Source organism: Talpa occidentalis, unplaced genomic scaffold (genome assembly GCF_014898055.3).
Source record: "Talpa occidentalis isolate TD23 unplaced genomic scaffold, MPIMG_talOcc4v2.1 talOcc4.4, whole genome shotgun sequence".
NCBI classification, from domain to species: Eukaryota; Metazoa; Chordata; class Mammalia; order Eulipotyphla; family Talpidae; genus Talpa; species Talpa occidentalis.
This window is the reverse complement of record NW_023604295.1, coordinates 148,380,131-148,403,419: the sequence shown is the minus strand read 5'-3', so window position 1 is coordinate 148,403,419 and position 23,289 is coordinate 148,380,131. Positions and strand designations below refer to the sequence as shown.

Genomic DNA, 23,289 nt, shown 5'->3' with positions numbered 1-23,289 from the left:
GGGGCCTGGCGGGCGGGGCGGGGCCTGGGGGCGGGGCGGGGCCTGGGGGCGGGGCGGGGCCTGGGGCCGGGGCGGGGCCTGGGGCCGGGGCGGGGCCTGGCGGGCGGGGCGGGGCCTGGGGGCAGGGCGGGGCCTGGCGGGCGGGGCGGGGCCTGGCGGGCGGGGCGGGGCCTGGGGGCAGGGCGGGCCTGGGGCCGGGGCGGGGCCTGGCTGGCGGGGCGGGGCCTGGGGCCGGGGCGGGGCCTGGCGGGCGGGGCGGGGCCTGGCCTGCGCGCGGGAGGGCCCGGCGGGAGGGCGGTACCTGGATGCCCACCGACGCGTGCCGGCTCTGCAGGAAGGCCTCGGCCTTGGCGGCCAGCATGGCCTTGTCGCTGGTGCGGGCTGAACCCTCCAGGCGCTGGGCCGCGGCCGTCTCCAGGGCCAGGCTCAGGGCCTTGGTGCTGTCCAGGCTCTCTGTGGAGTCGTAGAGGCCTCGGCCGTCCTGGGCCCAAGGGGTGCCCCGCTGGGCACGGCCATCCTGGTAGGCGTCCTGCGTGGACTCGGTGCTGCTCTGGGCGGTCACCGAGATCAGGGGCTTAGAGGTGGTCCGGGGAGGAACGGGGGGTGGCGTCTTCTTGTAGTTTGTATACGGGACAGCTGGGGAAAGAAAACCTCGTCAGCCAGCGCTCCTGCCCGCGCCCGGACACCCAGCCCAGCGCAGTCGCCCGGCTCTGCCCGAGAGAACCGGGAGGCCTGGTGCCTCGGCGGCGTCTGCAGCCTCGCGGGCACCTGCTGACACTGAGGGACAGAGCTCGCAGCGACCGCCCAGTCGGGACGGCGGTGCCTTCTGGGCGGGCTCATGCACAAGGAGCGGGTGATGACCCTGGTGCCCTGCCAGAGCCACACCTGCTTTTCCTCCCTCCTGCCCCACCACTGTGCCCAGGGGTACACAGCCCCAAGGGCGTGCCAGCCCAAGGCTACCTGTCCCGCTCTCCAGGACCCTTGAGGCCATCTGGGGGCATTCACGGGAGCCTCCACCCCTTCTGTGCATTGGACCTCGGGCAGCGACAGCTGGCGCAGCCTCCTGCCCCTCCCCTCAAGACCAGAGGGAGCGTGGGCTGCTGGCACCTCTCCCTGGGGCAGCCACTCCAGGCCTCTCGCTGGGCCTCCCTAATGCCCTGGGCCCCCAAGAGTGGAGAGCTGGCACAGCCACCCATCCACACCGTTTCAGGTCAGCCAACCTCTCTCGAAGACACTGGACATCTGGAAGGGGCTGAGGGGTGCTGGCCGCATCTCTGAGGGGTTCCTGCCCTCGGGATCTGAGGGGGAGGTGCTCAGTCAAGCCCCGGAAATCCTTATCTCTTCACAGATCTCTCTGTAACGTCCGCAAAAGCCCAACCATAGATGTAAGAGAAACAAATAACAATAAATACCTAAGTCTTGAGGATAACACACTCCACGTGGGAGAGAAACAGATTTGGAGACACCGCAGGCACCAGCTGGGCACCAAGGCCAGTCGCCTCCAGGCATCGGCCCGCCCCAGGGAGGCTATCCAGGCAGACAACAGATCTGCCTGCTGCCCAGCCGGCTGAATGAGCCTGAATTTTATGACGGAAGAACTAAGCATCGGTTGTCCGTCCTGGGTGAGCAGAACCTGAGCGCATGAAGGCAGAGGCTTCCTGGAGAGCTGCGGCCCACAGGCTGGCGGTCCAGGGGACGGGAGCACACTCTGGGCGACCCCAGCTGCTCCATCCGGTCGTCTGGGAGGTGGTAACTGTGCAAGGTGGACACAGTCAGGGCATGGCCATGCACGACGGCAGCCGGTCCAGGCCCATGGCCCGCCCCTGCACACAAAGCGCTTCAGGCACACGCCCAGGCACCATGTCTAGCTCAGCTGGATTCCGTGAGTGCCAGGTCTGCAAGCCCACGGACACCCCCAGATAGCCGTGCAAGTCTCACCGGGACGCAAGTGACCAGATACTGTCACAGAGGGGTCCCCAGGAAGGGGGAGTTTCCAGGTTCCTTGCCCCACCCAAGGGAGGGTGGAGCTGAGCAGGGAGAGTAGGAGCTTGCAGAGGAGACTGGGAAGGAAAGAGCAGGACAGAGCGGGAAGGAGACCTGGAGGAGGCACGTGGAGCTGAGAGACACATGGAGAAATTGTGCTGCCTTGTGGTCAGGGATTGGGTGACACAGACGTGGGTGACTCAGGAGGTGACAACGGCAGTTTTTGTCTTGATTTTGATTTTGCTCTTTTCTTCCCAGACTTCTCTGGTTGTTTCTGATGCTTTTATGTGGGTCCTCACTGGAAGGTGCTTTAGACTTGGGGCAGCTTTGGGGCCTTGCTCTAGGCCAATCCTGCTTGGGTGGACTTTTACCCCTGAGGGGACGGGTGACTCCGGGTGCTTGATTTAGAAACTGTGTTCTTTGGGCCTCCCCGGTGGCACAGGTGGTTGAGCGCAGCACTGTAAAGGTGTCTGCAGCCTCTGCAGCGCAGGTTCAATCCCGGCCCGCCGTCGAGAATCCCACATGGCGCGGCAGACCTCCCCTGTCTCGCCCGCTGCTCCCCTCAGCAGTGTACTTCGTCAGTCTGCCCGTTGTGTTTTCCACTCTGTCTCTGGTGAATCCTCTCACCCTCCCGTGCCTCTGGCCTGTACCGCAGTTCTTGTATAAATAAATAAATCTTAAAAAAAAAAAAAGAAACTATATTCTTTGCCTTTCCTGTGTTGTTTCCTAATTGTATTAAAGTTCCTTCCCATTAAAGTCTCCTATGTTTTGTGTTGATGCCCAGGGGTACACAGCCCCAAGGGCGTGCCAGCCCAAGGCTACCTGTCCCGCTCTCCAGGACCCTTGAGGCCATCTGGGGGCATTCACGGGAGCCTCCACCCCTTCTGTGCATTGGACCTCGGGCAGCGACAGCTGGCGCAGCCTCCTGCCCCTCCCCTCAAGACCAGAGGGAGCGTGGGCTGCTGGCACCTCTCCCTGGGGCAGCCACTCCAGGCCTCTCGCTGGGCCTCCCTAATGCCCTGGGCCCCCAAGAGTGGAGAGCTGGCACAGCCACCCATCCACACTGTTTCAGGTCACCCCGGGGGTGGCACGCTGGTGCCCGGAGAGCCTGGCCTTGCACAGCCGGCTTTTCGTCGACCAGGCTTGGTGTGGATTTTCCCCTTGTTTTAATGGCTTCTAGACTCAGTCGTGACACATGCGGGGTAGTTTCTGACCCAGAGAAAAATCATTACCATCTAATTTTATAGCCCTTTCCTCCAAGACATCAATAATGTTTCCTTCCCAGAAACGTCGGGTGAGATGCATATTTAGAGACGTCCATCTGTCTGAGAATCATTTCCCAGATGAGGAAGAAACCACGTGTGAAGTGACGTGAGATGATCTCAGAACCAGGCGTCCACTCACGGGGCCGCCACGCGGGCAGCGAGGGAGGGACCGCGGGTCCAGGCCTGTGCAGGAGTCCAGCAGGGGCCCGGGGCCACGTCCTGCCATCCCCCAGGGTGCCTGCAAAACAGACGCGCTCGGGCCCCTCAGACAAGGAGGCCACTCCCTGGCGAATCCCAAAGTCTTCAGCACATTTCAGACCTAGCTTGGATCTCATCACTAGATGGACGCTGCGGCTGGCGAGGCGAAGCCCCCGACACCAGCTATGGTTTCTCAAGTCCTCCAAAGAAGCAGTGAAATTAATCTCATTCTTCAAAATAATCACTGCCGGTGTTTCCGAACACGACTTTTTGGGAATTATTGTCAAGAGCTGGTTTTAAAGCCATAAAAGACGTTCCATGTGTCCAAAGGGACGCCGCTGTCTGTCCGTCTGTGTCTCGCACACACGCACAGACCAGCAGCGCTCATCCCCCAAGGACCTGGATCGGGGGGCTCGGGGTGAGGTCATGGTCATCCTGCCCCGCCGGCGGGAGCCCGGGGTGTGCGGGGTGAGTGACCCTCCAGACTTCTGTTTTTCTTTTTTTCCAGCTCTGGATCTTTTCATTTTGTTGGTGCTTTTTCACTGTCTTATTAAGCAGACGGTGACGGCGTCTCCGTGCCAGTTGGTAAAGGGAGATCACCAGCCTGTGACGCCCAGCGCCTGGGCAGGACTGAGAAAGGGAGCAGTGGAAGCAGCTGCATTTCTGTGAGGTGGCAACGTGGCACCCACAGGTAACCCGCTGGGGGCTTTCTCCTCGGAGGTGATTCTCGGTCAGCCCGCCCGGGCCCTCCTCCTGGCCTTCGGGCACTGGACTCCAGAGCGAGGCCAAGATTCAGTAGAAGCTCTGAAAAAATACACTTTTGGGGGGACACAAAAGCACACTTGGTGAAACGATAGGTGTGAATGAGAACTATGGGCAGTTCCGTCCCGGTCATTGCCATGAAGTCTGTTTGGGTTTCACTCTCACCCATGATGTGCACAGGACCCTTCACTGGCCGCCGGGGGGTGCATGGCAATGCCGCGGTTGCAAAGCTCCGTAGTCCCTGAGCTGCCGTCTGCTCTGGCCTCGCATTTCTCTTTCATGAAGGGCAGAGGAGGAGACGCATCCAGGACTCTGCCGCGAACAGGATATCCTGAGAGGCCTGGGTGAGCCCAGCCACCCCTGCTGCCTGGGGCCACCTGCCGCCGTCTGGGGCAGCAGGGCTGGGCACTGCCCACCCGCCAAAGGCTGGACCTGTGAGGTGGCGACCCCTCGGCTGGGCCACCGCCCTCGCTGGGTGCCACGCCGAGGCCCGCGCCGTGGCCACCCTCAGCACACGCAGAGGCCTGGGGGCGGCGCTGCATCTCAGAGCGGGAGGAGGGTTGAGCAGTGCAGCTTGAACCTGCTTGATTCCCGCATCCCCGCAAGGGGCGGCCACGGACGGCGGGAGTGGCAGCAGCCCTGGACAGCAGTGATGTGCCATTGTGGCCAGCACCTGCTAAGGTCGGTGTCCAGACAGCCGTCCAGGGCCTCGTGATGCTGCCACCCACCCTGGGTGCCGACACGAGTCCGGCTGCGGGTCTGCTCGCCAAGCGCCGGGCCGGCCGGTCTGCCGGGAAGGCGGGGTCACTGCCCTACTGTCATCTACTGAATGTCCACTCACAACACAGAGGTGTCCAGCTGCATCTCCGCTGGTGGGGCAGAGAACAGCAACATCCCCTGCCCCCTATGAGTTGTCCCCCAGGGTGCCAGTCCCAGGAGCCACAGCTGGACTCTCGAGCAGGGCTGGGGCTGCTGGACCCAGGGCAGAGCTGAGCGGCCAGCAGGCCTCAGAGCAGGCGGTGGCCTGGGTTCCTGCTTCTGCGGACACGTGTGCCTGGTGCCGCCTGGGGCCCTGGCCCTCACTCTCTGCTGTGCTCCCCTGACTCTCCTGGTGAGTAACCTTCCAAAGGACTTCCCTGTGCGCTTGCTTTGGGGCCTTGTCGCGCAGGGGAGACTCACCCCCCCCACATTCCGGCTCCCCTGGGGCCCCCCAACAAAGTATGTTTCCTACGCTAATCTTTATAAAAGTTACCACTGATTATTTCAAAGAACCTTGATGACTAAGAGTTTACTCTAAGGAAGGTAAAGGTCACCCACAGAGGTGATGTCCACAGCAGCATGCCGTGGCGGCTGGCAGAGGGGTTGGGGAGCCCCGCATGTGTGCGTGAGGCCTCCTGGGGACCCCACACGCCTGCCTGGGCTGGGGCCGGGGGGTGCTCACCTGTAGCTGAGCGGACGGTGGAGGTGACGCTGGGGGGCACCATCATGGGGACACACTCGTCCTCCTGGGAGTAGCCAGCTTGAATGGCTCGGAGGTAGCTGTGGCTCCTCGTCCGGAAGCATCCGGGCAGGCCCAGGGCCTCCACGGCCTGAGACTCCACCTCGCTGAAGACGGACTCGCACACCGACTCCAGCTGCCCGTTGACCTCGGCCTCGCTCACCTGCGGGGACAGCGGCGCATGAGAGGCTGCAGGGGCCACGGACCCTCACAGCCTCCTCCAGTCATGCTGGGTTCCGGGCTGCCGCGAGGCTCGAGAAGCAGCTTCTGAGAGCAGCCCTCGGCCCGGAAGCCCCTGCCTGGCCGGACGTGGTAGAGGGTCCTGGAGTCCCCGACAGTGAGGGCCCCTCGGCACCTGCACCTTCCTGCTTCAAGGTGGCAGGTGTGGGAGTGCCCGACTGGCAGCAGGCCTGGGTGGGGGCGCCGGGGGACAGTCACAGCCCCAGCCCGAGGGCCCCACACTCCCTGTCTGGAGGGACTCGCCCCAGAAACACTCCTCCTGCTTCCCAAAAGCCTTTTCTGGACCCAGGTCCTTTGCTCTGAGTCTGTGCTTTCGTGGATTTCTATCAACAGTCTTGGGTCATCCTGTGCCTGGTGTGGAGGGCGGCCTGCGGGGGTGGGGGGTGGTCGGGGAGGGGGGCTTCTGGGCAGGTGGGCTCCGTGGGGCCATGTGCCGCGAGGATGGTCTCAGCAGGGGCGTGACCAGGGGAGCAGGCGAGCCCAGCAGCCGCGGTTTGCGGGAAGCGGGGAGGGCCCGGCGGGGGTCGGGAGGGAGTGGCCTCGTGGGGCAGGCCGGGGGCACTCCGGGACAGCAGGGGGCACAGCGAGGGGCGTCCTGTGAGGGCAGGGCCATCCCGAGGGCCGGGCCTGGGCTCCCGGGCCGCCGCCCCCGTGGGTGCGGGAGCCCCGGGGAGCGGGAGGATGGCCGGCAGGAACCGGACACGCGGGGGCGCGCGGGAGGGCGGCGCCGAGTGTCCAGAGACGTGGCGCGGAGGGGCCCGGGTGTGCGGGCGGCGGGCGCCCAGGCTGCGGCGCGCGGGGCGCGGGGGCGCGGGGGGGGCTTGGGGCTTGGGGCTTGGGGCGCGGGGGCACCCACCTGGCTCACGCAGCTGGCCTGGCTCAGGGTGCTGACGGCGCGCATGTAGCTCTGGTTCCGCGAGCGGAACTTGGGGAGGGGTCCAGGCCGTGGGCGCCGGGCCCGTCGCCGGCCGCCGGCAGGAAGCTCGGGCTGTGGAGGCGACAGGCGGAGGCGTCAGGGGCGACGCTGCGCCCCTCTCGGCGGCCGCCGCGCCCACCCGGCCTCCCGGCCCGCACGCCCCACGGGGGAGCGCCGCGCCCGGCCCCCGCCCTGCAGACCGCGGGGCTCGCGGGGCTGAGGCGCGGGGGCGAGGACGGGGCGGGCGGCCGCGCAAACGGGAGCGCCCGCGGCGCCGCCACGAGGCCAACACGACGGCCCGCGCGGGTCCGGGGCCGCCTGAGCCCCAGGGACGCGGGCTGGGCGGGGCCGGGTGAGGGGCGGGGCTAGAGGCGGGGCCGGGGTGGATGGGGCAGGGCCTGGAGGGATGGGGCGGGGCCTGGAGGGACGAGGGGCGGGGCCTGGAGGGACGAGGGGCGGGGCCTGGAGGGCGAGGGGCGGGGCATAGGGGATGGGGCGGGCACGGGGCGGGGCCCCGGGAACAGCCCCGCCCCCGCCCGTTCCCTGCTTTGCCAGGCAGCTCTTAGGGCGCGGGGCTTTCTCCGTGGTCCCCGTCCTCACCGTCTCCGTTAGAAATGGGGCAGCAGAGGAAACACCTTCGCTCAGTTATAAATTCTGATTAAGCAAAACTCATTTATGTAGATTTATAATCATTACTTTGTTAAAATTAGTAAGTTATTTTTGTAGAGTAATAAAATATAACTTATAAATGATAATAAATGTGACCATTTTGCTTTAAAACTGGCGCTGACACTCCCCCCCACGCCACCCTCCCCTCGGAACAGCCGCCGAGGGCGCAGGCGGCCCTGGCTCCGTGGCCTGGGGGCGGCTGGGGCGGGCGGGGCGGGCGGGGCCGGGCGCCGGGCGCTCGGGCTCAGCTGCCGGGAGGATTCGGGCTCCCGCCTGCCCGTCCTCCCCCACCCCCTGGACGGCCCCTCCCCATGGTCCTCCCGCCCCTGGACCCTGCCCACCGCCCTCCCCCGCCCCGGGGCCCCACCCTACGGCCCGCCCCCGCCCCGGCCCAGGCCCGCGGTCAAGGCCGGCTCCCATCAGGAGAGTGTCTGGGACTGACCCGGATTCCCCCGAGAAGGACGGACGCTCCTCTGCCCGCGAGGGGCCCCCGGTGCTGGAGCCAGGCCTGGCCGCCGCCCACAGCCCAGCCCTGCCCCGGGACTGGACACTCTGCGGAGGGCAGAGGGGGGCGTGTTCCCTGTTCCGCCCGCCCCGTGTGCTCAGTGTCCCAGAGCCCGTGCGCCGCGCGTCCACCCTGCGCTGTGTCCACAGCCCGTCCTCAATGGGGACCGAGGCCCAGCAGCACTAGCCGCCCGCCTGCGCCCCCAGATCTGGCTACAGCCGCGTCCCAGAGCAGACGCTGAGGCCACCCCACCCCACGGCTCCCCACGGGAGACCCCCGCGTCACAGGAGGGGCAGGCAGTGTCACAGAGAGGAGTGGGCAGCGCCCCGCGGCCTCTGCGGGACACGGCGGTGGGGGTGCTGTGCAGATCCAGGCACAGGTGGCACAGGTGGGAGGGAGGCGCCTGTCCTTGGGGTGGGGGGCAGCGGCGAAGCCACAGCCTCTGTATCTGCTCACACCCACACATGTTCTTTGCGGAAAAACTAGGCGATCTTGACCAGGAAATAAAATCCAACAGCAAACCAGCCCTCGGGCTCCAGGCGCTGAAGCTGCACACAGCGGGGCCTGGCCACGGCCTTACACCTGCAGCCGCAGGCAGGCTCGCTTGGGCCAGCAAAGCAGGGTCCCTGCACAGGGCACGGAGGTGGACATGGGAGGGCGGAGCGTCAGTCAGGCCCGGAGTCTCGGCTCCTGGACACATGCGGCTAGAGGCCAGCGGCCCACGACTCTGGGAGGCTGGTCAGGCGTCCAGCAGTGCTGTGGGGAGCAGGGCCAGGCAGGGCAGCGCTCAGGTCAGCAGGTGTGGAGGTCTGAAGGTCTCCAGGCCTGTCCGGGAGAGGGAGCCTTCTCTGCCCACGCCAACTGCACACCCCGCCAGGGCAGCGGCCTGCCCACATCTGTCCGTTCTGCTTGATTGGCAGCCATGCAAGCTCAAACTTGATTGGCCCATTTTCAATTCCAAGCTGGTTTCAAAACTGAAGCCCAGTGTCCAGGCGGGAGGGGCGCCCCGACAATCTGCTGGTTCCTGCTGCTGATATGGGGGTTGCCTTCACCCGTCCACCAGGCTGTGGTCCCAGATAAACGGCCAGACACCCCGTCTGGGTGCTGCTGGCCCTGAGGGCCTCAGGCCGAGTGCGTGGACGTGTGCTGCAGCCGTCGCCAGTGACGGCGCGACCTCAGGTAATCGAGAGCTTGGAGAATCACAAATGGGACAAATAAGCATGTTTCTGCCGCAGCGCTAAGCCAGACAGAAGCGCTGTGACCCAGAGAGCTGCCCTGGGGACTCACCCACGGGACACGCAGACCCAGGTGCTTGGCCGCTAGGACTCGAGCAGCCTAGGTGTGTCCACCACAACTGGACAAAGGCTGGCGCTCTGACCCCGCCAGCGACCGGGTCTGTTACATCTTTCAGGGTGAGAGCAGTGAACCGCGCCGGCGTCTACACAACCCTAGACGGGGTGGGCTGCGCGGGACTGGTCAGGCCCCAGCAACGTGCTGTTCCCACACCGTCCTCCAAATATGCACTGGAAGGGCGCCTTCTTCTGTGCTCCCAGCTCTGGGGCCGGTCCGTGGGGCTGGCACAGGCAGGGAAAGGCTGGGGAGAGTGACCTGCAGGAGGGGCCAGCTGGTCCGTGGAGGGCAGCCAGAGTGCAGGGCAGAGCCCAGGGCCCCCCGGCTTGTCTCCACTCAGCGGGTCTGAGGGGTTGTGGCTCTGGCAGGGTCAGAACTGGAAGCTAAACCCCAAGTCTAGCTCCCACTTGGCTCCCACGGGCACCCTTGGGTTTCGAGGGTTCCAAGACGTACTCACTAACTTCTTTTCTGAATTTCTGGCCCAGATCTGGGGCCAGCCCCTGGATGAGGAGAGGAATGACACACAGCCTGGCTAGGAGCACCCAAGGGTGGGGGCAGAGGCCACGGACCAGCACGCAGGGGCCAGCAGGGGCGGAGAAGCGAGACCGTGGCTGTCAAAAGCGCGCCTGACCCGCCACGGCTGCTGCACACCTCGCCTCGGCCATGAGGCGCTGGACCTGGCCCCGCCGGGTTAGGCCCTGCTAAGCTCAGGGGCCAGGGGAGCCCACGATTCTCAGCAGCCAGAGGAGGAGCCTGAAGTGGGGGCCAGTCCTGCTGGTGGAGCTTGGGTCCGGGGCCGCCCTGGGCCCCCCAACTTTCCAACTGTAGCTGCACCCATGTTTCCTCGCTTACGCTTACCCATCCTAATGTCCCCAGAGTCTCCACTCCCCAGGATGAGATGTCGGCTTTGCTCCCCTCGTCAATAACCTCCCTGACCTGACCCCGGAGCCCTCGAGGGCAGCCGTGGGCACACGCCTTCCCACACCGCGTGGCCAATGGGGTCAGGCCACAGGATGGACGTGCGTCTATGCACAAGTCAGGTGGGCTGCGAGTCAGAGTCTGATCTGCGCTGCCGGGAGCTCTGTCCCGTGGGGAGGACGGCGCAGCGACCCCGCCTCCCATGTGCACAGCCGCCCACTGCCCGAGGCGGCCAGCAGAGCCATCCCGTGGGCCTGGCGGGCGTCAACAGACCTGTGCTGTCAGTGGTGGCTGCGGGACACCGCCCCTGACAGCCACAGAGGCGACCCCAAAGTCCGGGACCACGCCTGTCCTGCTTGGCACCCCAGGCTGCAGCCGCCCCTTCCCACGTCCCCGGCCCCAGCCAGGCGGGCCCCACGGACGGGCTGCCTGCAGGAGCGAGGCCCCGGCGGGCGCCCAGGCTGCAGGACTGCGGCCCCGAGAAGGGTGCAGGGAGCAGGTCGGGCGCTTACGTCTGCAGCTCGCCGAGCGGCCTCGGTCCCATGGACACCAGGAGAGGCTCCGGCCGGACGGCGGCCGTGGGCGAAGTGCGGGGGCTGGAGTCCGACTCCCCGCTCTCCTCGTCGCCCATGGCCTTGATGTAGCTCCCGCTCCTCATCCTCCTGCAGGGGATCTCCTCGTCCTTACCCCCCACGGGGTAGCCGCCCCACTCGTCCTGCGGCACCTGGGGAGAGCAGATGGGCGTCAGGCGGGTGCACCCCCCGCAGCCTGCCGGCGCCTCGAGGGCACCCGCCTCACCCATGGGGGGCTCCTGCAGACACGGTCCAGAGCGATGGCCCCGAAAACAGAAGCTGAGAGGCCGCGGTGACCTCCCCCTGAGGAGGGGCTGAAGCTGGGGCACCTGTGGCCATGGGGGGGAGGGGGATGCAGGAGGGGGTTGGCCTGGGGGCCGTGTCTCAGGCCTGTCTGCCCTCAGCCTGCCGTGTGAGAGCCGCTGCCCAGAGTGCCCGCGTGTGGGTCGCCCCAGCCTCTGTGGGACGCGGAGCTCACCCCTGCAGCAAGCACGCTGCCCCCCTGGGCGGGCTCATGAGTAGGGACTGGCATGTGTTGGTCAGAGGGGCCCAGGGTGCTGGGCAGGGCATGGAGCAGGGTGGGGGGCTGTCCACGGGGAGTGAGTGGGGAAGGTTTCCTGGAGGAGGGGTCTGGGGTCTGCCCAGCAGCAAGACACAGGCCCAGCCCCACGCCGCAGGGCCTGGGGGCAGAGTGGGGGTGCTGGCTGGGTGGGGGCTAAGTAGGAGTGGGCCGTCGGGGGGCTGGCTAAGGGGAGTGGGACACAGCCCAAGCCCACCTCCCAGGAAAGACCACTTTCTCACTGGCAGCCTCGGAATTTTTGTGAATTCAAAACATGATTTTGCAAAAAACAGAGATTTCTTTTTTCGGCAGCCTGCAGATGAACTGACAAATACAACCAGCTTGTACTTTTGTTTCTGATTTAAGAAGCCAGTTTTGGGGCTTTGACAGAAGAGATTTCAACAGGAAGAAGGCAAAACAGGCGCCGGCCATGGAGGGGCAGACAGCTGTGCCCGCGCGGGGCCGGCAGGGGCTGGCAGGGGCCGGCAGGGGCCGGCAGGGGCCGGCTGGCAGGGGATGGCCGTCAGCATGCGGCCCTGCGGCCCCCGGTGGATGAAGTGCGTCCCCCGGACTGGCGCCACCGGCCTCTGCTGGTCCTGTCCCGCGAGCACCTGGGCGAGGGGAGTGGTGTTTACAGCCCCTGTGCACACCTGGGCGCCCAGCGCCTGTCCACGCGGCTCTCTTGGTCTAAGTGAACAGCCACCAGCCTGTGGGCCCGGAGCAGGGCCTGGCACGTGGGCAGCAACCCCTCGAGGGCTCCACGGGCACTCTGGATTGGCCTGGGAGCTGCCGGCCACGCAGGCCCAGGGATGCCAGGCTCCTGGGCTCACAGAGACTCCCACGAGGAGCAGCCACGCTGTCCCCTGTCTGGACCCTGGCTGCCTGCAGCCCCTGCCTGGACCCCGCGGCCTGGTGTGTGAACCACCGCTCTGGGCCTGAGCCTTGCCAGACGTCGTGCTAACCACGGGGTGTGGAGGGCGTGCAGGTGAGGGCCTGCCCTCCCCACCCGTGCCTGGAGCACGCTGGGGGTCGTGTGGACACAGGACAAGCTGCCCAGGACTTGGACCCGCGCCTGCCCCTGGCCAGGGAAGGTCTGCCGCGGCTGCCTCATTGCTGCTCACCCAGTTCCTCTGAACATCCGGGGTCGGAGTGGGCCCTGGAGCTGGGGTGCTGTGCCCAAGCTCCCCCTCCCCAGACCCCAGAACGTGGGCACGTGAGGCGCCCACGAGTCCTCGCCTGGTTGGCTCGACGCTCCTGACAGCCTGACCTCGAGCTGGGTCAGCGGGTGGAGACCCCCATGGCCAGCCCCGCGCACCGCAGCCCGCGGCATCCCGGGCCCACGCACTGCCCCCCCAAGCCTATGCACAGCCCGCCCCAGCGGGGCAGCCACATCTCCGGGGTAGGCGGACACGGCCCTGGGGGCGCTGAGCCTCTTCCTGCTGGACGCCGCCCTGGACCCCAAACGCGGGCCTCAGGCCACAGCCAGTTTCTTCTCATCGGGCGGGTGGAGGGGACGCGGCGGGGCCAACCCTGAGCTGTGGCTGGGGGCCTCCAGGTGAGAGCAGCAGCGCCCCCGCTGGTCACTCGTGGGTGTGCGTGGTGGACAGGGCCCCCTCTCTGGGCTCCCCCAGAGCTGTGACCCTCTGGAAGGAGTGGGGGAGGCAGGAGGTGAGGGGCGGCCTCTCCCTGCCGGCGCTGGGCAGAGGCAGCAGTGGTGGGGCCCGTGGAGTCTGGGGCGCTCGGGCCGAGCTGGACGGCTGACCGCCCGCGGCGCCCACATGGGGGAGGCGTGCGCCATGTGCCCGGCCGCCTGGCGAGCATGGTCAGCTCCTCCCTGGGGGAAGGACAGCCCGCCGCGCCGCTGCTGTTGTCTCCGAGGAGATCTGCCCTCAGCGTGGCCAGGGCAGCGTGCCAGGGGCGCAGACCCGGCGGAATGGGCGCGGCCGGCGGGCGGTGACCGCTGCTCCTGGGCGGCCCTGGCCTCGCCGCTGGGGCACCGGTGGGCCCAGGGAGCGGGAGGCACGAGAAACAGGAGGACTCTTGGTCCAGCAGGTTGACCTGGGCACGAACGGCTGCCCCTGAGGCCACGCCCCCGGCCAAGCTGTTGCAGAGGTCACCGCCCACTCCCCAGGGGCGGTGGCACCCCTCCTGCCCGCTGGCTGGGCCCCCCGCTGGGCCACGACTGGCCAGGGCCCAGGCTGCACCCACATGCAGGCCACTCTGCAGATGAGCAGGCGTCACCTTGCCGGGCGCAGGCTTTGCCGCAGGCTCTGCAGCCTTGGCACGCAGGGGCAGCCCTGCTCCCCCTGCCACTGAAAGGGAGAGTTGGGGGGCTGCAGGCCCCGTGGGGGCAGAGCCAGGGTGGACGCAGCCCACCCCACCTGGCCCTTACCTGGAGGTAATGGCAAGACCTCAAGGAAGGCTTGATGTCGGGGTGGGCCAGGGGCTTGTCCAGGTTCAGAGAGCTCTTGCGGTAGGCCTCCTTGGCCTGGCTGACCGTCAGCGTGGACCAGGAGCTGCGCTTCATGTACTTGGCATCCGGTGTCAGGGCGAAGCCCTCGCAGGCCGAGCACTTGACGTCGCTGTTGCTTTTGGAAGTCTTCAGCGAGAGCTCCCCGAAGGGGCCCGGGAGCGGCTCGGGGTAGCAGTGGGCCAGGGGGTCCAGGGGGTGGCGGCTGATCACGCTGGAGGCCCGGTAGGTGCTGTCGCTGTCCAGGTTGTCATCGGAGCTCCACCAGCTGCTCAGGCCTGCCCGGGGCTTGCTCTCGGGCCTGCGCTCCTTGCTCTTGCTCCGCTTGCCGTGCTTGGCGTGGTGCCCATGTGGGGGGTCGTCCGGCCGGCTGTCGCCCTTGGTGCCATTGATGTGGCTCTTGGAGGAGCCCTCCAGCGAGTGGGACTTGGTGAAGAGCTTCTGCACGGAGTGCACCAGGTGCCGGATGCGGCCGGGGCTCTCGCTGCGCGGCTCAGCGGCTGAGGCCCGCTGGTACTGCAGCGTGTGGAAGCCGTCCCGGTGCAGCGGCAGCTGCTTCTCAAACTGGTCCAGCAGGTTGGCCGGGATGCGGTTGGCCTTGGCGCTGGCGTGTGCCATGGTGCCGTCGTCCCGGGGGTCGTGGTGGGCGCTGTAGTGCATGCGTGGGAAGGTGCTGCTGGACATGTGCTCGCCCAGCGCCATGGGCATCACCACGCACTCCGAGTGCACGGAGCTGCGGGGTGAGCAGCGGTGCTCCCGTGGGCAGCTCTCCACCGGGCTGAGCAGGTAGGGCGGCCGGGGTTCCGGCCCATGGTGCAGGTGGTCCGGCACGAGCTCACCGCCGTCGGGGGGCGTGAGGCCACACGTGTGCCCAGAACATAGCTGCGGGGGGTTGCGGCTCCCAGACAAACCCCTCATGTTCCTGGGGGCTGGGGAGCACCTGTCCTCGCTGTAGGGCCGTGTCGGGGACCATGAATAACGCGGGTCTGCGGGGAAAGCAGAGGGGTCAGCACTGGGTGACATCTGCATGGAGCCCAGCAGCAGGCTCAGGCCGGGCCAGCTGCTCTCCACCCGCCTGGATGCTGGCTCTCCCCACACACGCCCCGACCACCCGGCGCAGCCCCACGGGCCTCGGGCTGCCAGCTCCGCTCGTGCGGGCTGTACTGCCCCCTCAGAGCCAGCAGCAGGAGGGGCAGGGACGCTCCCTGTCTGCCCAGCCCTCCCTCAGCCCTCCGGCCACCTCGGCCTCTGCGCTGTTTCCTGCCATGTCCCCGAGCCCGCCCCCTGCTCCCAGTGGGTGCTTCTCCTGTCTTCTCCAAGGTCCCGCTCCAGGGGATGCAGGCTCAGTCAGAGAGAGCCCAAGGGTCACTGCATGTGACCCCAGACCCAAGTCACATGGAGCCCCGAGGAGGGTCACTGTGGGCCCCTCACGTCCAAGGGTGAGACGTCCAGGGCAGGGGCTGGACATTCTCAAGGTGCAACTCGCCAATCCACCCAGAGGCCTCCGAGTCGCCCCCGACACCAGCTCTGCCCTCTTCCCTCCCTGCGTCCACCCAGCCCGCGCCCACTCGAGCCACCGGGCCACCATGCAAGTCCAGGCGAGCCCTGGGCAGTGTGGGCATGGGGAGCGGCCAGTCTTGGTGATTGCGGCAGGATGGGTGCAGGGCCCCGGGCGGATGGGATGCGCCCGCAGGCCCCCGCAGGCCATGGACACAAGACCAGAAAGGGACATGGTTCTCTGTTCCCGAGGCCAGGCAGGACCCCCCACCCCGGGCGCGGGCCTGAGGGGAGTGCGGCCCGGCAGGCTGCCCCTCGGCTGGGCGGGAGCCCCTTGGGCGGGCCCTGGCGGGGCCTCGCGCGGGCAGCCGGAGGCGGCAGAGCAGGGCGCAGGGAGCGTCCTGACCAGCCGAGCCCCCGCGGGAGCCTCAGCAGTTGCGGGACCGCGCTCCCCCCCCCAGCATCCCGGGCACCCAGAGAGCCGCCCTGCCCCGAGGCCCGAGGCCGAGCCCCGAGGCCACAGCGAGACCGTGAGCCCCGCAGCCCACGGCCGCCGCCACGGGTCCGAGCAGGCTGGGCCCGCTGGCCACCCCCGGGCTCCGGCTCGCCGGGAGGACGTGGTGGGGAACCAGGGGCCGCGGGGGGAACCAGAGGCCGCGGGGGGTGGGGGAACCAGGGGCCGCGGGGGGAACCAGGGGCCGCGGGGGGGGGGGGGAACCAGGGGCCGCGGGGGGAACCAGGGGCCGCGGGGGGAACCAGGGCCGCGGGGGGGGGGAACCAGGGGCCGAGGGGGGAACCAGGGGCCGCGGGGGGGGGGGGAACCAGGGGCCGCGGGGGGAACCAGGGGCCGCGGGGGGTGGGGGAACCGGGGGCCTCGGGGAGAACCAGGGGCCGCGGGGGAACCAGGGGCCTCGGGGGGAACCAGGGGCCGCGGGGGGGGGGGGAACCAGGGGCCGCGGGGGAAACCAGGGGCCGCGGGGGGGGGGAACCAGGGGCCGCGGGGGGGGGGGAACCAGGGGCCGCGGGGGGAACCAGGGGCCGCGGGGGGGGGAACCAGGGGCCGAGGGGGGAACCAGGGGCCTGGGGGGGGGAACCAGGGGCCGCGGGGGAACTGGGGGCCGCGGGGGAACCGGGGGCCGCGGGGGGGGGAACCAGGGGCCGCGGGGGGAACCAGGGGCCGCGGGGGGAACCGGGGCCGCGGGGGGAACCGGGGCCGCGGGGGAACCGGGGCCGCGGGGGGAACCAGGGGCCGCCGGGTCTGCGCAACGCGGGGCGCCTGCGGGGTGCTCCTGCGCGGGGGCGCGGGCGAGGCCGGCGGGTGACCAGGGGACCCCCCGGCACGCGCCCGGCGCCCGGTTCAGACCCGCCCCTCCGCAGGCGCCCCCCGCGGGGCGGAGCCCACAGGCCCGCGGCGACCCCCGCCCTGCCCCGCGCACCCCCAAAGCTCCCCCGCCCCCGGCCCCCCGCGGCCCCCCGGGTCCCACCACAGCGGGAGCTGAGGCGCTTCGCACAGGCGCGGACACCGGCGCCCGAAGACTTGTCCTGGGCCTGCTCGGGCCGAGGGGGAACGGGCCACGCTGCCCCCGAGGACAGCGACGGGCGGAAGGGACACCCCAGCCGGTCAGGCTGAACGTGGGGCTGGGCGACCCCCGGCTGCCGGCGGGGGCGGGGCCACAGCGGAGGCGGGGCTTCCGGGGTGGGCGGTGCTTTCGGGTGGGTGTGGCTTCCGGGCTGGGGGTGTGGCTTCCAGGGGTGGGGCGGGCTTTCGGGGTGGGGCGGGGCTCACGGTGGCGGGTGGCTTCCAGGTGGGGCGTGGTTTCCGGGGGTGGGGCGGGGCCCGCAGTGGGGGCGGGGCTTCCGGGGTGGGGGCAGGGCTGTCGGTTGGGGCGGGGCTGCCGGGTGGGAGGAGCTGCCGGATGGGGCGGGGCTGCCCGGTGGGCGGGGCTTCCGGGGTGGGGCGGGGCTTTCCGGGTGGGGGCAGGGCTGTCGGTTGGGGGCGGGGCTGCCGGGTGGGGGGAGCTGCCGGATGGGGCGGGGCCTACCGGTGGGCGGGGCTTCCGGGGTGGGCGGGGCCGCGGGGGCGGGGCCGGGGGCGCAGGTGGGCGCGTGTCCCCGCGGCTCCGCGCACAGCTCACCCCGCGCCGGCCGGGAGCCCCCGAGGCGCAGCCGCTTCCCCGCCCGGCTCATTCCGGCCTCGCTGACCGGCCGTGGGGCCGACTGCCCGCGGCGGCGCCCCTCGGCGGGGACGCTGCGCCCACAGCACCGTCGCCCGGTCCGTCCCGGAGCCCCGGAGCCCCGGAGGCCCGGCGTCCTCGGGACACTCGCGCGGGCCGCGGCAGCCTCGCGGCGTCCCCAGGGCGCGCACGCCTACCTAGGTCCTCCTCCGCCGGCCCCGGAAAGCTGATGCCCGGCTGGGCCAGGTCCCCGCCCTCTTCCTCTGCAAGACAGAAACAGGGTCGCTCAGCGCGGGCCGGTCACCCGCGCCGCCCGCAGCGGGCCCCGACGCCCCCCACCCGGCTCTGCAGACTCAGGACAGCGCGCCCGCCCGGGGTGGCCATGGCAGCGCCCTCGGGAGCGAGTGACACGGGCAGTAACCATGGCAGTGACCACGACAGTGAGTGACCACAACAGGGACTGTGGCAGCAACCACGACAGTGAACGACCATGGCAGTGACCCCGGCAGTGATGGCACTGAGTGGCCATGGCAGTGAGTGGCCATGGCAGTGACTATGGTCGTGACCACAGCAGTGAATGACCACGGCAGTGACCATGACCCACGTGGTGCTGACCTGGCAGTGAGTCCACGTGGTGCCAGCTTCTTGCTGGACTCAGCTTGACCAGACACTGCCTGCACTGCACAAAGCCTGCCCTCCCCACCACCTTCCCTCTAGGGCGCGGAGGCCCTGTCCAGCGGGGCGCACAGCCTGTGTCATCTGGGTCAGCTGTGTCCACAGACGAGTCTGCTCCTGCCTGCCCGGGCTCACCCCTGGGTGACTAAGTTTCCTCGAAACTGGTGAATCGGGGCTGCGGCCAGCCCTGCCCCGGCCTCGTCTTTCCAGGCCGTCTCCCCCACTCTCCGTGAGACTCCCCAGGCCGCAGGTGGTACGGCAGGCCCCGGCCAGGCTGAGAGCGACAGCCCGGGTCCCAGCCCCACAGCTCCAGTGGCCGTCACACACGTGCGGGCAGCTGTGCACTCCTCCAGGTGCCCTGTGGTCAGACAGGGGAGGAGCATGGCCAGGCGTCCTGTGCCCCCCAGGCAGGGCGGCTGCCCTTCAGCCAGGGAGCCAGTGTTCAAGCTGCCCAGCACCACCTCTACCCCCTCACCCCTGCCGGGCAGTTCCAGGCCTTGCCTGGGGTGGGGCTGTCCCGGTCAATCTTGGAAAGTGAACACTAGCTCTAAGCCCCAGCAGTGCTGCCTGAGGAGGCGGCCTCCTGGTTCTTGGAGGTGGGGGTGCAGGAGAAGCAGGGGGCAGGAGAAGGAAGCAGTGGGGGGCGGGAAGATAGGGCAGGAGGAGGGCTCAGTTGGGGGCAGGAGCAGTGAGGGGACCAGCAAACACCTGCTGGCTGATGCACGCTGCACACAGCCCCCCGTTCCCGTCCCCCCTGAGTCCTGGGGTCAGCCGCTCCAGTGGGGGCAGCAGAGCTGAGGGGGAGGCCGCGCTCTCTCAGCCCATGCCCACTCAGACCCCGGGACGCCCCTGCCTCTGTAGCACGGGCTCCTGGGGCGGCAGAGCCTGGCCTTTCCAGAGACCTGCCCGTGACCCTGGCTGGCTCAGAGGAAAGGGCTCACGCACAGGCCGCTCAGCCCCCGCGCCTGGGCTGCCAGTGCCCCCTGCTGCGTGGTGGGGGCAGCACCCACACCGGGGATGGGTCGCAGGGCTTCCCAGTGCAGGGACTGTCCAGCCCCTGAACCCTGCACCAGCTGTCCCCGCCGCGCAGGCAGGGGGCTCCCCAGGGATGTCTGCACCCCACACGTGACCACTCAGCCCTCCGCTGCATCCCCGCGGCCCAAGGCCTCCAGCAGCCTTGGATCCAGGCTGGACCCTTTTCTCCAAAGAAACCCACACAGACGCCGGGACTGAGGGAACCGGGATCCAGGCCGGCCGGGGAGCGAGGGCCACCTCTCCAGCCTGAGGCCCTGGAGGCCTCTCCGCAGACCGCAGGCCCAGGGCAGGGAGCTGGCCCTGGGGAAGGCCTGCCCCGCAGCCACCGCACAGCCCCAGCCGGGAGGGAGGGGCTGGGACGGGCCGGCACTGCCCAGCCACCCCGCCCCCAGCCGCAGCCTGGCCCCTGCACCGCCACTCGCTCGGTCCGCGCCGGGCTCAGGCGGCCCAAGGAGAGGCGAGGTCTCGGCGCCGCCCCAGGGAGCCCAGCCCCTGAGCCCGCGGGCCGCCGCGCACGTCTAGATCCTTCGGCCCTTTGGAGTTTACTGTGGAAGGACGCTCGGGCCGCGCCTCCGCCGTCCCCCTAATGCCAGGATTTGAAGCTGCTTAAATGCAGGATTCATTTCTGGCCGGGAGGACAAAGGCCTTGATGGCGCTGGCCGCGCCCCTCCCGCCCGCAGCTGGCCCGGGAGAGCTGCGCGCCCGCTGCCGGCGGCTCCGAGGCCCCGAGGCCGCGCGCTGCGCCCCGCGCCGGACCCAAGGCCCGTGTCCGCCGGCCCCGCTTTCCTGCCGGCGCCTCCGCGGACGCCCAGCGGCGGGGCCCGCGGGGCCACGCTGGGCGGGGACGGCCTCGGGCGGCCTGGCCCGCTCCCCGCGCCCCTGCCAGGCGCCTCCCGCCCGCGGCCCCCGGGGCCCGTCCACCGCGGCCTCCCTCCCCGGAGCCGGCCCTGTGCCGCGCGGGGCCCCTGCCCCGCAGCCCGCGCCGCCGGGGATGGGCCCGGCTCCGAGTTACGGGACATTCCAGAAGGTTCCTCACCCGCCGGAAACTCCGCGGCGGTGCCGGGCGCTGTCCCCGCGCACGTGGCCCTGCGCCGGCCCCTCCGCGGGCGTCTTCCCTGGACACTCTCCGCAGATCAGCCCTTCGGCCGCGAAGCCGCCTCGTCCGGGCCGCCCGGCCGCTGCCCCCGCGCCCGGGCCCCGCGCCGACCCCCTGCCCCGGCCGGGCCGGCCTCGCGCTGCGCGGGTCCGGGGGCTCGTCCGCTCGCGCCAGAACCGCCACAGCCAGCCCGCCGGGCCGCGGCTTCGGGGGCGCAGGGCGCGTGAGCAGCGCCCCAGGCGCTGGTGCCCGGCGGCCTCCGCCCTGGCCGGCCCGTGCCGGCTGCCCGCCCCCTCCACAGGGGCGCCTGCTGTGGACACGGTGTCAGGGTTCCCGTTTTTATACAAAAGGTGGGCACACTTTAGGGACCCCCGCTCCAGCGTGCCCTCTCCCCAACCAGTCACACCCACCCAGGCCTGCTTTCCAAACAGGTCCGGCGCCGCCCTGGGGCCGCTGGGCGGCTGTGGCTCCACTGACCAGGCCTCGCCAAGCTGGGCAAAGGGGAGCCCACGGGAGGACCAGCGTGAACCCGCCGTCCAGAACCCGGCCTGGAGGGACCGGCGCCACCCAGGCGGACTGTGGCGTCCGGGTCCTCTCCTCCCCGGCCCCTCAGCCGCTGGTGCAGCTTCTGTCCGCAGAGCCGACCCCAGGCCTGGATCGGGCAGGCGAGGGTGCCCCTGCCCCAGGGCTCCCCCAGGCCCTGCCGAGAGGCCCTGGGTTCGGGTTCTGGGGGCTGTGCCACATCTGCCCGACACGGCCAGCCCTGGCGCCCTTCTGCGCCCTGCTGTCCACACGGCCGCGAGATCCAGGCCCAGGGTCCGGATGCGCTTGGGCAGACACGGGCGGAGAAAGATCACTTGCTCGGACTGGCCCCAGGGCCGTGGGGACAAGAAGGAGCCACGTGAGGAGACCAGTGTGAGCGAGAGGCCCGGGGGGGGGGGGGGCAGCACAGCCTCCTCCTACCTTGGCGTTGGGCTTTGCTCTTTCCCTGCGAGGCCCGCCGGCCCCTCCTGCCCCTTCCCTGTGGGCCCCCGCCAGGGGGCGCCTTAGCAGGGCAGCTTCTGGGCCCAGCGGCCCTGCTCCAGCCCGGCCTGTTTGGCCGCGTGTTCACCCACGAGGGACGCGACTTCGGGTGTTTAGTTGGAAATGACTTTAACCGACATCCTTCCTCTTCTCTCCAGCGCCCTCTGACCGCATGACGTCCCCTCCGAGGACGGCCGTGCCCGCGGTCGCAACTGGTCTTGATGCAGCGGCGGCAGAAATGATTCTGAGCGGGCAGGTTTGGGGGTCCCGGGTGCCCCTCACCTTACCCTGAACAGACCTGGCGCCCAACACAGGAGGGACTTGTCTCAAGCCGGCGGGAGGCGGCTCCCGGGATTCGCACCTGTAAGCAGCGCTGGCCGGGCCTGCTGGACGCGGGGCTGGGCCTGCCGCTGGCCAGGCTTGCGCTCGGGAGGGCTGTGCCTTGGGGGGTGCGCCTGGCCTGGCCGGGATGGTCTGTTCTCCGGCTTCCTGCTAGGGTTTTCTTCCTGTGTGCGCTGCCCTTTGATAGCTAAATTCAGTTCTGGGACTTTGGCCTTTTGTTTGTTCTGCTGGTTCTGGTCTAATTAGAAATTCTAATGGCAGTGATGGGTTCCCCAGTCACTTCACGCTTCTCGTCAGGCTGGCCCTGATCTCCACCTGGGGGTGCAGCCAAGCCTGGAGCAGGGATGGTGTCAGTTAGCAAAGCTGGGCCTGGGGCCAAGGGGGAGAAGCTGATCAGCGACCGGTAACTGCCGGTGGCCTTAGGACTGGGTCAGAATTGTTGGAGCGCTTTTATCTGGATTGAGTTTGAAAAGGTTTGCTGCTGGGGTTTTTGTCTACACCGTCTGCTTGGGGCATATTTGCCGTCTGCATTCTTAGAACTGTTTGACTAGGTAGAAGCTGAGACCTGGCCTCCGCCCACAAAGAGGGCCTGTGTGGGGGTCCCGTGAGACCCTGGGGCTCGGGTGCCGGCTCCGGCTGGAGATGGGATGTTTACTTTGATTTTGTTCTTTCAGCATCTTGCAGGACGTCCAGGGCGCGAAGGCCGGACGCTGAGCCCGGACTGCTCAGCCTGGGCCTCCTGTGCAGCTGCTCTGGCTGAACTCACCTTTCCTGTTGCCAGCCTCAGGCTTGCAGGGTGCCCAGCGCAGCTTGGATTTCTGCCAGCAACACTCCGTGTGTTTTAGGATCTGAGACTGTTGCTGGAGCTATGGAGAAAGCTGCAGTTCTGAGACCCTCCATGCGGTATAAAGGAGCACAGGGACCGTCTGCTTCTGTCCCCCTCACCCTGTCCTCTTGGCCTCCCAGGGGTGACCGCGGCAGAGGTGGTGAGAAATGCAGCAGAAGCGGGTTTGAGCGCCTCGAGCAGATCTGGTCCGGGCGATTTGTGGTGAATGGAGACTAATTTCTAATCTAGCAGGTTGTTTTAAAACGCGCTCGTAGGGTGTATCAGGCACAGTGTTTTCTCTTGCGGCTGCGCTACTGGTGCTGGGTACAGGAGGGCCTTCAGATGCTGGGCAAGACGGGAGTCTGAAAATCCAAACTTTTCTTTTCTTTTTTTTTTAGAGAAACATTTTTTTTTTTAAGATTTATTTATTTATCCACACAAGAACTGGAGTATAGGCCAGATGCGTGGGACTCACCTGAGACACAGCGGGGAACAGAACAGGCAGACTGACGAAGTACACTGCTGAGGGGAGCAGCGGGGAGGCAGGAGAGGGCCCAGCGCCATGTGGGTAGGACCTTTGCCCGCCGGCTGGGATGGAACCCACGCTGCAGAGGCTGCGGGCAGCTTCACAGCGCTGCACTCAACTGCCTGTGCCACCAGGGGAGGCCCCAACGTTTTCTTTCAAAGAAAAAACTCAGCGACGAGATCACACTAAA

At 68.5% G+C, this 23,289-nt stretch overlaps 1 protein-coding gene across 1 annotated transcript in view; it reads right to left on the bottom strand.

Annotated features, from left to right (window-relative positions):
- DLGAP2 (DLG associated protein 2) overlaps positions 1-21,579 on the bottom strand; it is a 31,053-nt gene extending 9,474 nt beyond the window's left edge. Inside the window, 10 exon segments of the mRNA XM_054701138.1 lie at positions 302-636; positions 5,650-5,869; positions 6,803-6,879; positions 6,882-6,934; positions 10,817-11,028; positions 13,828-14,891; positions 17,774-17,839; positions 18,476-18,609; positions 20,323-20,873; positions 21,544-21,579. Of these exon segments, the coding sequence (XP_054557113.1) occupies positions 302-636; positions 5,650-5,869; positions 6,803-6,879; positions 6,882-6,934; positions 10,817-11,028; positions 13,828-14,891; positions 17,774-17,839; positions 18,476-18,609; positions 20,323-20,873; positions 21,544-21,579 (2,748 nt within the window).
- Between the last annotated feature and the right edge of the window lie 1,710 nt (positions 21,580-23,289).